The 18,047-nt window shown below is 39.0% G+C and overlaps 1 protein-coding gene across 2 annotated transcripts in view; it reads left to right on the top strand.

Annotated features, from left to right (window-relative positions):
• Positions 1-18,047, top strand: part of LOC146474522 (uncharacterized) — a 43,459-nt gene that overhangs the window by 12,791 nt on the left and 12,621 nt on the right. The window contains exons 4-7 of one of the 2 annotated variants that reach the window (XM_085117106.1): positions 1,429-1,639; positions 8,038-8,485; positions 17,464-17,559; positions 17,745-17,840. In XM_085117106.1, coding sequence (XP_084973232.1) covers positions 1,457-1,639; positions 8,038-8,485; positions 17,464-17,559; positions 17,745-17,840 — 823 coding nt within the window. In that variant the 5' untranslated portion in view covers positions 1,429-1,456. Of the gene's footprint in view, positions 1-1,428; positions 1,646-8,037; positions 8,486-17,463; positions 17,560-17,744; positions 17,841-18,047 lie in introns of both variants that reach the window. The other variant, XM_085117107.1, reaches the window with a different exon arrangement.

Here is an 18,047-nt window from a genome sequence, read left to right as displayed (position 1 = left end):
TAGCCACAAATCTGTACATTAATTTATTCATTAAACCCTCCCCTCTCCTACTCGGGATGTATTGTTCTGATTGTCTTAAACAGAAGCAGGCCAATCAAAATCCATTCTTGTCGCTTATATCGCGAGGGAGGGGACCCACTCACCCCTACCTGTGTGACGTCAACGCATCATTTGATCTATTTATCAAAACCGGATTAAATTGTCGCGCCATATTGTTTTAACATGTTCTGGACTCAAGTGTGCTGTTTTCAAACGGAAATTTCACCATTTTGAAGCGGTGAATCGAAAGAATAACTTCTAACTGAAGCACTCGACATCTAAAACGGTGGAAATTGGTGAGTTCCTGGCGATGGAATCGTGTTTTGTTTGACAGTCTTAGACCACAAGCGAGACTGGAAAGAGGTCATTGAGAAGCTTACGTTACCGAAGATTTCTTTTCAGTGTCTTGCTTGTTTGTACCTTTATTTGAACGCTAACAACAGTGTTTTTCTTCAAACTGACATCGTGCTTTAGCTTAAGGGTGGTCTTAGCATTTATGTCAGAGAGTTGTTTGTCTCACTCTCCTGGCTATAGGAGTCTGAAAAATAATATACATGCAATTTTTAATAGACAAGTTTTCCTGCCGGGGTAAAAGTTTCCCATCTATATTAGGCCGTTGTTTTGATCTATAAATGTAAATATGAAATTGTTCTTATTTCTGATTTAATATGGTTTGTGTAGCCAAGAGATTATATTGATGACTAATCAATGCAATCAATGACTAATTGATGACTGAAAATTTTGTGGCCTATCAATTATTAATTGATTACTCATTGATCGATCATTGGCAATAGTCAATGAGAAATCAAGTGATTATATTGATTACCTATTGATTACTCATTGATTTCATCGACGTCATTGATTAGTTATGTCTGTTGATTGATATAAAGTTCACTTTAATGCAGGATTAGCTTTATAATCAGGCTTTGACCAAGTGGGTCTCAAAGCAGGAACAATTAGTGGAAGAGGGATATGATGGACGATGAAAAGTAACAATAAATATTAAAGGCCTGTTTAAACAGTTTCAACATTTGCTTCAACATGTGAACATTCATTCAACACAGTTGTTGAACCAAATTTCGGGGGCATTTGAACAGGTCATTCAATATTGTTGAAAGCGTAAAAAAAATGTTGTAAGCTGTTGCTTGTGTGTGCTGAATCGAATTTAAATTGGTTTAAACTTTCATTCAACATCGATTCAACATTTTCTTTGTTCTTGAAAATGTGGAATGACGTTGAAACTGTTTGAACACTCCGTTCATCCAACATTTGCCCAACATCCATTCAACTTTTGTTGAACGAATGTTGGGCAAATGTTGAACCATTTAAATGGGCTTTAAAGTAACATTTAGTTTTTCACTAATCAAAGGATATTAATTGCTATTTTAGCTTAACTGAGTGGTGTAGTCATCATATCATGGCTTCCGCCGCCTCTGCACTATCTGCTTCCACCCAGGAGACAACAAATTATGCTCGGCTCTGCCGTCTTGTGGTGGATGTGGGCTGCCAGGCACTGAGGGACACATTTGACAGAATACATCCCCCAGCAGGTTTTCATGGAGTTTTGGCGTCACAAAGACGCACACTGCAGACCTTAAGAGCGGATGTCTGTAAATATCAACCAAAGGTGTGCAATAGCGAAAAATTCAAAATTCTCAAAAAAATTCACAACATAGCCCACGGTAAACTATTGCAAGAAATACATGTTTTACTTCGATCCGATAATTATTTTTGATGTGAGGCTATGATCTTGAATTCACCGCTCCTGAACCGGGTTTTCGGTGTCTGACACCACATGTTGCGAGGACCTTGTTTTAAAAATCAAACCAGTTTTGTTCCAAACGAAAAACATCCAGTCTGATAAAGTACATAATTATGGACATCATGAATGGTATGATACTCATCTGAAGTGAAAATTAAATATTTAGGAGATTTTTCAATATTTACAATTTTTTAAGCGATTTCTCGTGATGCCAAATTGACAAATTTGCGAGGCTAAAATCATCAACTGGTACATGGCGTTGAGGATAAAGGTTTACACCACGTGAAAGAGCATCATTTCTTCTTATAAAATCCGCTTTCAAAACTATGGGCAACACAAAAGGAAATTTTTGAGGCCGCGAATTACAAGTAATACTTTAGTGAAATTTGAGCTTTTCTGTCTCGGCATTCCGATGCTAAAACTCAGATAAACACAACATGAAAACGTTTCAAACAACAATTGTTTGTTGGTACTTGCTAGAGGTTTTGGCCCACGTTTATAATATTACTTTCCATGGTTTTTAATCATTTCGGGCAGGCACAAAAGATTGTAGCAATTTTATTAGACTCACTGGCGAGTTCAAAAGCGTACATAAAGGTCACAAAGGTCAGTTTACGTAGTCAACGTTTTGAATTCGGATCAGAATGTTTTGCATTGAATCTTACTTTAGAACAAATGAATCAATAGCTACAAGTGCTACGTAATTCATACCTTTTTAGCGAGCTTTCTGTACATTGTAGAAATCATCCCATCAATCAGGAACGATATATGCATTTTGCCGCGATTTAAAAATACGTTTAACGGCAGAGATTGCGTTACAGTTTGCAGAGACCACTTACCCCCAGGGGGAGGGGGACTCCTATATCAAATTGACGAGTTGATCGTCATAAATTTTGAAAAGTACCACTAAAAGGTACCAGAATTTGTTTTGTAGCCGTGGTCTGTATAATTTTCCCACTTAGTGGTACCAATTCTAAAATGAATATGCTAAGTGACAGTTTACTGATATTTATCATAACTTTCTCATATGTTTTCGCTCAATACCCTAAAACTGGCTAAAAGGTACCGACATGCCTTTGACAGGTACCAAACCACGAATTTTAACGCCTGAAAGCTCGATCACCCCCGTCAATTTTTATATAAAGGTTCACCCCCCGGGTACCCTGCGAGCAGAGGCCCTTCGACTTATCTAGGAAGATCAAAGGGCCTCTGGTCGAATGGTACCCCCCGGGCGCATGCCAAGGGTAATTCTTCACTGCCCCTTCGATACAAACTGTAACTGCAATTTACTTGTGAGCTGTATTTTCTGTCACTGAACTTTCTAAACGTGCAGTTAGCCCACGTTGGTATTCAGATCGCTTCAGTTTGTTTATTTTGCTCTGCAATCCGACTTTTAAAATGCTCGATTCTGGTTTCATGGCGTTCAAACAAATTGAGCCGAAATGGTATCGTGTGAGTATGCTTCGATTGTTGGAGGACAATGTAGACAAAGTGCTGGAAATCCAGCGAATACCCAATGTATTCCAATCAGAGATTGTGGCACAGACATTCGAAACTATCTAAGGGCTACGGGGTTTGCTGACTGAAAACTGAAAACTGAGGCGGAGCTCCTCGTAGGCGGAGCAGGTATCGAATTATTGTAATGCAAAACTCCTGACCTTAAATAAGAATTACCTTTAAAGTGCATATGAACTAAAAAAAATTTTTTTCATGAATTGGTAGGTGGTTATACCCTTATTCCGAAACGCACAAAAAAGAATAGTGCTAGAGAGGTAAAAAACCGTGTTTTGGCTGTTCAAAGTGACTTAAAATGCCCAAAGTGGTGTCTCCGGCGACTGGTAACGAGTTTAGCTCTGATGACGTAGCCAGTGGTTTCACGGCTCTGTTTACGCTTTGTTTTCTGCTATCGCGTGCTCGAAAATATCTTTGCGTGCTCAGTTCAGACCACGATAAAGTGAATGCTATACAGCTTTTGAAAATATGTCTGAAAGTGATGGTACGCTATCCTCTGTTGAGTCCGTTTCGAGCCAAGAAACATCCAACAGCACCGAGTCATCCGATGAAATGGAAGTAGTCGGACATGTGGAACCCTACGCAGGTGAGCCGCTTGCTCACAGTAATGATGAGGAGGAAGACACCGAGGAGGATCAAGATGGTCTTTCCCCGAGGGATTTTCGATCCTTCCAACGAGTATAAATCCTAAGAAAAGAGCGCGTTTATTTGAAATGATACCGAGAACTCATCCCTATCATTTCTCAGGAATCGGCAACTGACGAGATCCACAAGATTAGGATCGAAACTGCGGTCTTGCCTGACCATTGCCTAAAATGCCACAGAATTTACTAACGGCTGAAGGACTCGTAGCAGCCCCTAGCCAGAGCAACACAGAAGAATTGCCTCAGTAATCAGTCTAAGGCGTAATCAAAACAGGGGCACCCAACGGATCGTTTCGGTAAATTATCTGTTCGGAAGGCCCTTAGTCTCCTACAATTTTCTAAAGGGAATTTTCACCTCGAACTTTCGTGGTATGGGAAATTTAAGGCCTAGTGTTTTCGGATTGATAAAAATGTTGTTTCAGGTACCGAAAAAAGGTCAGCTACGATTTTCGGAAAGGAAATAAGACCTAAGGTTTTCGGGAAATGGACAAAAATGCCCTAGTAATTTCGAAAAGACTCAAGTTCCCCTAGAATAAACGAACAGATAAAAATATTATAGCGCTGCCTAAAATGAACCTATAGAGCTTTAAAGCCACTCCAGATCGCCTAAAATAACGTTTCAAAGGATCTGAGAGAAAATTGTCGTTTGGTGCCCCTGTCAAAGCACAGGAGGAAAATACTAAGCTCCCGCAACATAAACACAAACGTCACAGTTACAGAGCGGAGCTGAGCGGAGCGATACCAAAATCACAGCCGTACTGAACTAAAGCGGTCTTTAGCCCTCAAATTAACGCATTGTACAGCTTTTAAAGAACTGAGCTACAATGCTAAAGAAAGGATCAAGAGACAAATAACCGTGATAAGTAACACAACATCTTGCCACAATAGCAAATAGCCGGGCCCGGCAATACAAAAGCTGCAAGATAATGATTATTACACGGTTCAAATCCAATCCTTACAAAGATAAAAAGAGAGGCTATACTGTCGCAAGACACACTGAAATGAGCCATACGAAGCCTGAACCAATTGCCACAAACGGCATAAGAACGACAGTCGCTAAACAGAAACAACAAGAGGTCAAATAGATAGAGCAAAAAAAACCAGAAATGACCTTTGAGATCAAAATCCAAAACATGCGACATTTAAGCACATGGCTTTGTTCAGTGACTATCACGCAAATCCTCCAAACCAGAAATGGTATTTAATAAGAAAAAAATACAGCGCTAAAAGAAAATTTACAGGGAGCACCGCTCATACAAGAAAGGGCTTTCCCTGAAAGACATACAGTACTCGTTATAGAAAACTATAACTGAACATGGCTAAAAACACGCGAGTGGGAGTCGCGCAGGCCTATCTTCTTTCCTTTTTACACTGTTTATAAAACAGCTCTCATCGAAATCAGTCGAACACAAACATGAGGACTTCCTCGGGACGAAATCTTTCCGATGAATGCGCACAAAACGTGTCCACTTTGCACGTAACTTCTCGTCCCACGGAAAGTAATGCATTGTGATGTTCGGTGTCCCTGTCTTTTTATCGCAGTTTATTCCACTGTGGCCACCGGCCAAGCAATAGTTCTTTCCCCCTTTCTTTGCCTTCTTCTCCGTCATAATACTCGTGCTTTCGAGTGTGCTTTCGTGCTTTCTGAATACTCGTTCTTTCGAATGTGCTTTCGTGCTTTCTGAATATTCGTGCTTTCGAATGTGCTTTCGTGCTTTCTGAACCACTGGCTACGTCATATCCGGTGAAATCTGATCGCTTTGACCGAGCGCAAGATGGAGACACTTCGAAGCGCCAATTTCGAACTTTGAGGCGGGCAAAATACCCCATAAAAGAGCTTTAGTAAGTTTAAAACCGGATATTTCGATTTATGAGGATATAAACAAACACATAAGTCAAACTTGTTTTTTACTTCATATACACTTTAATAAGGCTTGCAATTTGATTCTGAACTACTGGTTATTACATCCACACACATTTATGATTTTTAGTGATTTTTCTTTTAAAGTTATTTGGCCCTGTGTTTTGTCACTGTTACAGTTTCCCGATGTAAAGAATGGGGAGCTTAGTGGGGAGGCGGCAGGGTAAGAACGAGGAGGGAAACGGGGTTGCGTCACCACTGTCGTCCCTATTTTCCCCAATTCCTGCAGTACGACTCACACCTGCTACAGTCGACCACAGTACATTGTCAGCAGGAATAAGGGAGGGACGTAGGGGGGACAATTTTTGTCAGAAAGAGGGCCAGGGTTTCACAGCCTGGACGGCACAGCTACGCTCCTTTGGCTGTAAAGCCAGTTCTACAAAGTGACATAACTAACTGACTAAACTTCAGGGCAAAATTTCCCTTGATATCTTCGAAATCGATGACAATCATCTAATCAGGTCTATTTGCTGAAGACATCGAGATGCTTATGGCATCTGACGGCGCTGCCAAAACCGATTCTGCGCCGGTCCCACCAAGTTTGGCAGCTAATCATTTCAAGCAAACGAAGGGAGATCGGAGCATCACATTTGTGCAATCTAGACTTATCCACAAGATGACCTCGATATTACTGCCTGTCGGCTTTTGCAAGTACTCTAAAAGTTCAGAGCATAGCACCATATATTCAGGCAACATGATCTTGTTGTATCAAGTTCTTACTTTGACCCATTAAGGCCAAAGAAACCATACTTTGTCTGCTCAAATTTTATTACTGATGGATAAACTATCTTTTATCGTATGAAAACTATCATACAACAGACAAATTTTTGTGAACAATAAATTGAAGATTGGGTCTTATCCAGATGAACTAGACAGTCGCATTGCTGTTATCTCTCCTTGAGTGGCATTCATGGTGGCCTGGCAAAACGCCTCTCAGGGATTCGCAGGCTACGTTAGACTGAAATTTGAAAAAACGTTATCAAAAATCAAAACAACTGCGCGAGTGTAGACACTACCAGATAAAATTGTGATGACCCAAAACCGTAATCTCAGTTTGAACTGCTTATATAATTAATTGTCTTTGGGGTCTAGCTGGACGAAACATCGCTTTCTATCCCGTGGACAAGGGCGTAGTAAGTGCAAGGTCAGCGGTCTACCGGTGAAATGTATGTAACACAATCTTTGTGACCAAATGTATAAAACGGCCTTAAGTGTTACGATGTTTTCTATAGATGTCCCATATTTCTTAAACATCAAGTGTGGCCGCTCAAAGGTATGAATTATATAGCATTCTTAGCTATTTGCTTCATTTTTTTCAAAGTAAGATTGAATGAAAGAAGTCCTGGTTTCATTTTATTCCATATTTACTAGTGTTGCAACCGGTTGACAACGTAAACTGACCCGTGTACGGCTTTTGAACTCCGCTAAAATCTTTTGACACTGCCCCTAAAAGATAGAAAACCAAGGAAAATAGTCTTATAAGCATAGGTCATGCACAGGCAGTGCCCTGTAGCAAGAATTATTAAACCATTGTTGTTTGAAACGTTTTCATGTTGTGTTTATCTGAGTTTTAGCAACGGAATGCCGTGACAGAAAAGCGCAAATTTCACTAAAGTACTACTTGTAATTCGCGGCCTCAAAAATTTCCTTTTGTGTTGCCCATAGTTTTGAAAGCGGATTTTATAAGAAGAAATGATGCTCTTTCACGTGGTGTAAATCTTTATCCTCAACGCCATGTACCAGTTGATGATTTTAGCCTCGCAAATTTGTCAATTTGGCATCACGAGAAATCGCTTAAAAAATTGTAAATATTGAAAAATCTCCTAAATATTTAATTTTCACTTCAGATGAGTAACATACCATTCATGATGTCCATAATTATGTACTTTATCAGACTGGATGTTTTTCGTTTGGAACAAAACTGGTTTGATTTTTAAAACAAGGTCTTCGCAACATGTGGTGTCAGACACTGAAAACCCGCTTCAGGAGCGGTGAATTCAAGATCATAGCCTCACATCAAAAATAATTATCGGATCGAAGTAAAACATATATTTCTTGCAATAGTTTACCGTGGGCTATGTTGTGAATTTTTTTGAGAATTTTGAATTTTTCGCTATTGCACACCTCTGGTTGATATTTACAGACATCCGCTCTTAAGAAGTAAGCGGATTTTAAATGCTTCACAGTGGGACACACTATATCCCACTGTTCATCCTACATCAGTATCATCAGCAAATTTTGATATCACGCTTTTAGTTTTGCTGCTGAGAAATATTTGTCATCTGAGTCCTCCCACTAGTACTGGCAGCTGGGACAAACTCCCACCAGTGTCAGATAAGACCATGGAAGCTAACATAGTCCGAGTCAAATGTTACAGAAACATGATCTATGGCCATGTGACCCAGGCTTCTGTGGATGATGTAACATTTGAAACACACTGGCAGGACATTAAGAATGCACTGATAGGCCTACAAGCAGATTCAGCCACTATCAAATGCCTTAAGCATGAATGCATGGATCCTGCCACCGCAAAGCGCTGTCAAGAGATGATGGAAAGGTGGAAGACAGATGATGATGACATCAAGGACAAACTTGATGACCTGCGAGGTATAAATAATTATTTATACTGAGAATTAAATATTTGGTTAGCGTCAATTTCACATTACGTGTTCCACTAAAAGGTCAGGTAGCATTAAAATTGACGAGTATAATGCGCATACAAAGATCACTTGCTGGTCTTGAAGCTTAAGAATGTCTGTGATTATACCCTAATTTATATCCCTGGAGATGAGTGGCATTTTTTCCATTCAGTAAATACATACTCAGTGCCAGTGTATGTTGTACCATTTGAAAGCTACTTATAGTTTAATTATTTCAATATCACCATTTATTGAGGAAGTTGTCATTTTTAAGAGAAACAAGTTTAAAACAAACTTCTAATCAAGATCTTTGCTTTGTATTTCCAAGGTAGTAATATAAGTAGTATACTGGCCCTTAACCTACTGTAATGATCGATCGTAGTTACTAAAACAAGGAATGACCTAAAATTATCTAAAATGACCTAAAATGACCTAAAATGATCTAAAATGATCTAAAATGACCTAAAATGATCTAAAATAAATCTGAAATATTCTTAAATGATCTAAATGAAGTGATACCAAGATAAAAGTACAGATAACAGAACTGAGTGCTTACCAAAGTAAAGGCTGATACCAGGAAGCTGCTGTGAACTGCCGGAAAGTCAGAAGAAGACTCGAAAAGTGCCGATGGTTGCACGTAAGCCAATTCGATGACAAAGTTGCGTAAACAAACCGCACTAGAGCGAATCTTTTTTTTTTGGTCGGTCTGAAAGACCCAAAAATATCGGCACTGACCAATTTTTTTCGGGTTCGTTTTCCGGTCGCACATTATAAATTAAAAGCCACACGACAAGGCTAAATACTTGTGTAAACACTGATAAAACGCTTTTGTAAACAATGTAAAGGCATATCTGTGCATCAATAGGCCTTATCACGGTTTTCGGTATTTTTTCCCGCGAACTATTTTTAGTAGCAGTTCACGGCTGGACGCTTTCTAGCACAGCTACGTCCCTCCAATTTTTTTTTCTTAATCCTCTTTCTAGTGCTAAAAGTTTCCAATTCATGAATTTTTTAGAAGTGTTTTTTCATCAAAATTATTTGACATCGGATTTCCATACAAACACTGTTTTTTCAAGCCTGTTTGCCTACTCGTCAAAATGGCGCCGAAAACCGTGATAAGGCCTATTTCCTAAAATAAACACGCAGTTAACAAGTCAAGGGTAGCGCATGAATAACAGATAACTCTGTGCCAGTTCCATATAAAATAGCTGCATCAATCAAACCGCGTTGCTGGGCGAAACATAGAACTTCGCTTCGTACCAATCAAAACCGCGTTGCTGGGGAAAAACTAGGCACTTCGTACCAATCAAAACCACGTTGCTGAGCGAAACTTGGAACTTCGCACCAATCAAAATCACGTTGCTGGGGAAAAACTAGACACTTTGCATCAATCAAAGCCGCGGTTGTGATACAGTAATTATCGGGAATTTCCCTGCAGAAGTCTCCGGTAGAGATGAAACGCGTCGGAAATAAACTACAAGTCTTCTGTTGTGCTGCTCACTAGTCTTTGTTATAAAATTAAAAAAATGAAATCATTTTAGATCATTTTAGATCATTTTAGGTCATTTTAGATTTATATTAGGTCATTTTAGGTCATTTTAGGTCATTTTAGATCATTTTAGGTCATTCCTTGTTTTAGTAACTACGAATGATCGATTTGATTTACTTCCCTGTGTCAATCTTTATCTCCAGATCAGGCTAGAGGCGATATTGCCGACTATTTTGAGGTTTTGCAGGAGATTATAATAACAATTTTAAAACAGGAATGAAGGAAGGAGAGGAATATGTTTTTTGTTTGCTGTGATATCCCTTGGTTGAATAGTTTCTACTCCCTTCGTACAAACATGTTGTCTGTCATTGACAAACTTGACCTAGATGCGAGCAGTTTGTAGACAACAGCATAGAATTAAATTTTTTTTCTTAACTTGATCAGTTCGGGAGGATATCATGCCGGCCAGTACTGGAAGAAACGAAACCAATTGTTCTACGTCATGAAACGTCATTGATCAAAACATTGCATCGCATTTCATAACAATTTTCTCTGCAGCCAAATTCAAGATGGCGGACAAGCACGAGGAAAGTACATATGATTTTTTTTTATTTCGTGTCGTAATCTGTTTTCTTTGTCGTGTTTGCAACTCTAAAGTCGTAAAAGAGCATATTGCCAAAATGAAAATGATCGGAGTTTGCTCTCTTCTCGTAAGTCTGCCCTTTTTAGTTTTATTTTAGTTTAATCACCGGTCAATCGAAGAGAGTTTATCCTGTTCATGGAGTTTGTGAGAGGCTCAAACTCTCGCTCTCGTTTGGCCTGAAAGTCTTGCGCCCTCCTCGACTTTGAACGTGCTCAAATATGTCATGACATTCGACGAGAGTTTTCTCTAACGTATAATGAAATGAACGCGTCACTCGAGCGATGTCGACGAATACTCTCATAAGTCAATTCTCATCAATTAAATTCCTACTCGTTTGGTCCGGGCTTAAGTTACATATCGTAGTATTTTAAGTTGGTTACTCAAGGCCTGTAATGCGAAGTATCATTGAAAGCGCTCCTTCATCTAAGGCTGAAAAAATATGGAGGGAGCTTGTCATGTTATCGCATTTCGTTCTGACTTTTTAATATTGTTTATTTTTTGTAAAACATAAAGCGTGGCTAGAAAAGGTGCCATAGAGCTTGATATAATACTGTGGTTTATGTTTCAGATGCCTGTACCAAGAAAGGTGAAATGAAAGAATAAATGTTGGTCTTTGAAATTGTTTTGCAGTCACACTTAATTGCGGTTGTAGGGTTCACCTGAAAATTAGATTCTGTGGTGATATAAATCCTGTGATTGCCAAAGTGCATAAGTAAATGGAAAAGTACATTTATGTTCATGCAGAACATTTTTCATATAATTTTACAAGTCTATCTCAGATCCTGAAGGGTGTCAGAGGGTTTATTGTGACTGTAAATTGAAAAATCCTTGGTTGCAATCCATTTCATGTAAGCCTGGGAATGTTTAATTTGTTCTTGTTATCAAGACAAAAATGCAAATATGAAAGAAGAAAAAGCAGTCAAAATGTTTCAGGTTAATACTATTTTATTTCATGTCAACACTCTACATCTTTTTCTTCTTTGTTCCTCCATCCACCGAGAAACGAATCACAAAAACAATTTTTAATTTGTTAATTTAACTTGCATCCATAACTGAGCATATCATGGGGAGGATTCACAGAGCCCTTCTCACCTATGATGTACCCTAGTATTGGTTCTTAATAAAAGCCTATTGTTATGAAACAATACTTAGGATTATGTCTTAGTTACAGGAGCTTTGTGAAAACCCCTAAGCAGGGCTATAGCTGCTTTGAGGCAAACCAAGGCACTTGCGTAAGTCTCTTTTGTGTGTGTGTGTGTGTGTGGTTTTTTTTTTTTTTTTCGATGGAGGAAAGTAAATACCAACAAAAAGAATTTAACCATGGACATTCCCACAGTTATACTGGCTACGGCCCTGCCAAGTCATATCTGGCACAACTCAGAGACTCTATTGATTCTCTAATAACAAGAATTTTATCATTATAAATGTCCCTGACAGGTAGTGTAATGTGTTACTGCCTTGTCCCCAGCATGCACATAATGGCCCAGGATAATTTAGCAGAGGGCACTGGCAAAGATGGAATGGAAGAGAAAAGTAAAACGACTACCGTATTCTTCCTGTAGTTTTCCCTCTTGCACATACAAATGCACTTTAACTAATATTTTCCAACAAACCTGTACTTCCATCACCCCTCCTCCTTCAACATTTGTCAGGCCTGTTGTTATTGCTGCCACAGCCTCATCCACAAAATTATGCTGAACGAGGAGAACCCATTTGCAGGGATGTAGGCCCCCCCCTCCTGCCTGCTTGTTTTTGACCCACTTTTGTGAGGCAGGAGGGGCTTTTGTCATTGTGCATGGGTAATCCTTGTAACCACACTATAAAACAAGAGAACATCAACAAAGTCAGGATGACTGTGGTATGTTGCTCAAAGTATTAAATACTTTTACAGCCATGCTATGTCACAAATCATCTGGTTATAAGTTATATAAAAATACTTATCTCCTACTCAGTTAATTTTTTAATATATGATTTTTTGGAATAACTTTTAAAATAATTCCTGGCCCCTGCAGTTGTTCAAAGGCCGGATAACTTTATCCGCTGGATAAGGCACTATTCAGGGTCTAAAATATACTTCACGTTCAACGTTGTCCAAGGTTTTCGTACACTCCCAAACTTAAATGTGGTTAGAGTGGGCATATTCCCTCGTGCAAGACGAAATACTGAAACCTTTGCGCAGATTGAAACTGTCGGATAGTGACTTATCCACAGGATAAAGTTATCCGGCCTTTGAACAACTGGAGCCTGGTGATTTGTTATGGGGATAATCAGAATCTTTGCATTGCAAATTGTGTGTGGGGTCCACACAACACAGCGTTGATTGCATCTCAGCTCTTCAATAAAAGTATAGCTAGCATTGGCGCACAGAGATCTACATTTATTGCACGTATTCAAAGGGTGCACATCTGGGGAATCCAGAGCCACATTTTGTTGCCACAATTGAGAGATTTGTTGCCGGAAGAGATTACACTCTGTCTTTCGTTTTCCTTTAACTTGTTGTTAGCTCCACAAATGCGGCAAGAGTTCTCTATAATTTGGTGATGAACCTCTATTTCTTACCTTACAATTTCTGTAGGCAGTCAAGACACATGAAACTAAATTTAGCATTAAGGAATGAAAACTGTAATAGTAGGAGCATGAAAGATGAAGCAACAGCAAACTTTAAAACAGCGATTGGCAAACACTCTCAAATTTATTTCGAAGTAGTGAAACTATAAATTAAGTTCCTATACTCTCACTGATTTACCACACCTTCAAATGATGCCTAAAATTATGGCTTTACCTTGGTGTATCTTGCTGTACAAAAGTGACTCTAAAGTGCGAAATTTGGCGGGAAGAGGAGCTCAAACCGTATCAACGGTACATTTGATCAGCGGAAAAAGTAAATAAATATGTCAAGTATGTATTACTCTTGTGTCCATCAAACCAACGAACCATCGATCCAATGTACCATCGAGCCAAGTAACCATCAATCAATCCATCGTGCCAAAGAACCATCGAACCAACGAACCACTGATCCATCGAACCAAGGAACCAGCGATCCATCCATCGTACCAACGAACCAGCGATCCAGAAAACCAAAGATCGTCAGAACCGAGAGTCCAATGATCCATTGATCCATAAAACCGATCTAACGTTACATCAACCCATCCATCCAGCAGTGCAATCTTATAGTGAGTGACGTCAGTTGTGGGTTCTTACACAAAAAAAAAATTCTCCATGATAGAGAAAACAAAACAAAAAAACATATACTTACATTTCATGTCTGCCAACATGGTGGCGGCGTCCACGATCCACAAACTTTCGTTGGCTGAAATATCCGTTAACTCTACGTACTTTTGCCGTCAAAACGCAACCATGCTAGCAGCCATCTTGTTTCTACCAGATTTGCTAGTCAAAGTCCCTGGATATTGCGCCTAGAGACTGGTAAGGAGCTTTAAGCATTGGGCCCCAATTTCTCTCTATTATTTTTGCCGATTTTTGCGTATTTTCGCAAGAACAAAAGAAATGTGACGTCACACTTTCTTCTAGAACTGGTATCCTCCCGAACTGTTGATTGGCAGTCATTACTTTATTACGCGGGATGCCCTCAGGGCAGACCGTGTCGAAATTTCAGTGGCGTTTGTTTTTTTTCTTCATGGTAGTCGCAAATGTGCATCTTTCAACTCATTACGAGAGATGCCCTGAGGGCAGACCGTGTTTAAAGACGGGCTTGCTATCTTTTTTTTTTTTCATGGTAGCTTCAAATCGGCACATTAATTTATTCATTAAACTCTGCCCTCTCCTAGTAGGGATGTATTGTTCTGATTGCCTTCAACAAAAGGCCCAATGAAAATCCATTATTGGTGCGTATATCACGAGGGAGGGGACCCACTCATCCCTCCCTGTGTGACGTCAAATCATCATTTGATACATTCATTAAACCTGGATTAAATTCTGCTCTCCCCTAGAGGGGATATTTTTATCGGCTATTTTGGCGGCCATATTGTTAACATGTTTTAGACTCACTATGCAGTTTTCAAAAAGAAAATTAACCCTTTTGAAGCGGTAAATCGAAAGGATAACTTCTAAGAAGCACGCGACAGTTAAAACGGTGGAAAATGGACAGCTCGCGGGGAAGAAATTTGGTATTGATTGGCCAGATTGTGTTTTGCAATCACAGAGAGGAAAGGTCAAGCTTAGCTTAAAACATTACCTGCGCTGCAGGCTTTGTCAAACTGATGCCTAGACGTTACTGGAAATCCACTTCATAAAAAAGTTTAACGTTTGACTGTGAATTTCTTCTTAACGTTTTCGTGTATAGGAAAACGTTTTGTCTGTCTTTAATTTTTGTCTTCAACAATAATATTGTCTTCTTTCTTCTGAGTCATGATCCGGCCCGGGTCATGGCATTTTCCGAAAACAATTTCCAGTATGAACTCGAATGTAATGCAATAGCAGTGCTCGAAATTAAAAAAAAAAATCCAGGTTGTCCCTATTTCAAAACCCGGACGACCAAACCTGTGAATTTGGTTGCCCTGATGAATCATTGGTTGCCCGTTACAAAAAAAATTTTTCATCAACACAATAATTGCAAATCATCGTGCCATTTAGTGTGAACTGCAACTAAGGTTCCTTGTCTTTCCATGTTTGTTGCGGTTCTCGTTTTCTCTTTTCTTTCTCGTACCATGCATCTGCATGTCTCGCTCAATTTAGCTCTCTGTTGAGGAGCTGGCTTTACACCAGTCAAAAAACGCCACATTTGCACTCTGTGAAAGAAAACAGTTGTATTCTGTACTGCTAATTGAAGACATAAAAAATCAAAACCGAAATAAAGAATTTGAGAACAATTATGGTAACGATTACACGCCGTGTAGAGCTTGAGATGTAATCACATGGCGGTCAAGCTTGAACTAATCCCATAGTTTTTAGTGTGTCACACAGGTAGGGGTGAGTGGGTCCCCTCCCTCGCGATATAAGCGACAAGAATGGATTTTGATTGGCCTGCTGTTATTGAAGACAATCAGAACAATACATCCCGAGTAGGAGAGGGGAGAGTTTAATGAATAAATTAATGTACAGATTTGTGGCTACGACAAAGAAAAAAAAAAAAAAGAAATCGACCTGTTTTTAGACACGGTATGCCCCCTCAGGGCATCCCGCGTAAAAAGCTGCTGTTCATACATGACACAATGTTAAATATGGGATCGAGAGAGAACATGAGGGGTGTGTTTTCCGTCAAGGCGTATACATGTAATGATGGCAGACTTGCCAATTAAGAAGCGGTAAGTTTTCTGAGTGCACACTTACATCCTCTTTTGTTTCACCCATTTTCCAGATACCTCGTGTCGACTTGTTTTGAAAAAAAAATGTCAAATTTTTCGGCAGGTCACAAAGTGAAACCACAGGGAGTGAATTGGGCGAAAAGACTGCTATGGCGATAAATGATCGTCCCCCTCAAGCCTTTTGTTTATTGCGTTTGACATTAGGAGAATGCATACTGCTTGTGTTGGTTCTTTCTGGATACTGTGTGATTTCAGGGTTTGGGTGCCATCTTGGAGTGGCTGACCACTCGCCTCGATTTGAATCCCGCTGGCTAAGGCAGGTTGACTCGCTTCGGTCTGGATGCCAACGCACTTTACTTACTAATCCATGATTATTACTTGTTAGAATATTATTTTTCACCCTGAAGATACCATAATTTTGTCATTTTGTGTGGTACTGGTCGAGTTGATTCTAGAGAGATGCAATTGCCACGTTTGCCGCTCAGGACAGTTAGACTGAATTCTCCGAATGTACATGTATTTGGATTGGCCAGCACACGGTTTAGAAGTATGAATGTTTGACCAGGATGTCTCTTCATTCCAACTAAACACTCCACTTGTTTAAACATTCAAAATGTTTAGTTTCTGATTCCAGATTCTGGACTCTGGATTTCAGTTTCTGTCTTCTGGATTCCGGGTTTTAGTGCAGCTGCCCATTTCAAACTAGCTTCATCATATTTCAAGGAAATTCTTTCATTCTTTGGTTATGGGTAATTGTCATGGACATTTAACATAACCAAAATAACTCAGTGCTCATGAAAATGGCATCCTAAATTGCTGGATCGAATTTCTGAGTAGGGGCCATTGATAAGTCATTGATGTCATCAATTGCATTGATTACTCATGCAGATATCATTGCATGCTTGCATACAAATGATGTTATTTTATCTAGTATTATAATTAATCAAATGTGAAAAAGAAAACAAATTGAAAAGGTCACTGCATTCACAATTTTATTGATCAGCTGTGTTCTGTTTGTGAACTAAAACTTTGACTCTTATAATCATTAATGTAATCACTAATGCATCATTTTTCACTCCAGGGAATGGTATTTCTCGAAATCATGCGGTCGATTCTGCTGCAAATGATTTTCCAATGAGTAATAATCAACATCAATGACTATAAATAATTCAGATCAATGAGTAATCGTTTACTGAGTAATCAATGTGTCATCGATGTGTAGTCAAGTAATAAGGCCACAAAAATTTTTGTCCGAGACTAGTCTTTGATTGCTCATTGATCGATTATCAGCAATAAACCAATGAATTTAATAATGAGCTGATTGCCCATTGATTACCCATCCATTACGGTATTGATCATCATTTATTCAGAGCAAAGGTTTAATGTATCTGTTTGGAGTGTTTTTCAACCTCACCCTAGCTCCCCCATGTATATTAAGTAATTTTTCATAAATTTTGATGTCGAATGGGAGACAAATAAAAGCATTAATTAAGCTCTATTAACTTTAGCTTAAATTGACTTGAACATAATAAAGTTATTAATCTTTTTAGAAATTGTCAGAGATGATCTCAAACAGGTGAAAAGTGATGTTAGAAACATGAGCGAGAAGCTGGAGACCCTGAAGTCAATTAAAACTGGGGATAAAGGTCAGTTCCAAGAGACTAACTCCTAATCCTAGCTGCCCTATCATTTGAAAAATTATAAAATTGTATATAATACTTCGTAATTTTTCATCAATTTGATATTGAATGGGAGACGAGTAAAAGCATTTATGCTTTATCAACTCTAGGTTAAATTGACCTGAATAACAAAGTTATTAATTTTTTTGTAGGACTTGTCAGAGATGATCTTGAACAGGTGAAAACTGATATTAGAAACATAAGCGAGAAGCTGGAGACCCTGAGGTCATCTGAAACTTGGGATAAAGGTCAGTTCCAAGATATTAACTTCTAACTCTATCCCCGTATCTATAATTGGAAAATTAATAGGATTTAGTAATTATGGGGGGGGGGGGGGGGAGCTAACTTAACTGCAGAATGAGAGTTGTTGCTGGGTGATTTTTAGGGATGCTATATTCTGATACTCGAGCTCTGTTTTGCGCATGCAGTGTTTTGTGGCGCTTTTCTTGGTGAAA

The sequence above is a fragment of the Pavona decussata genome, unplaced genomic scaffold, assembly GCF_977016875.1.
Source record: "Pavona decussata unplaced genomic scaffold, jaPavDecu1.1 SCAFFOLD_89, whole genome shotgun sequence".
Classification (NCBI taxonomy): domain Eukaryota; kingdom Metazoa; phylum Cnidaria; class Anthozoa; order Scleractinia; family Agariciidae; genus Pavona; species Pavona decussata.
The sequence above is the reverse complement of the archived record's forward strand: the minus strand, read 5'-3'. Positions and strand labels throughout refer to the sequence as shown.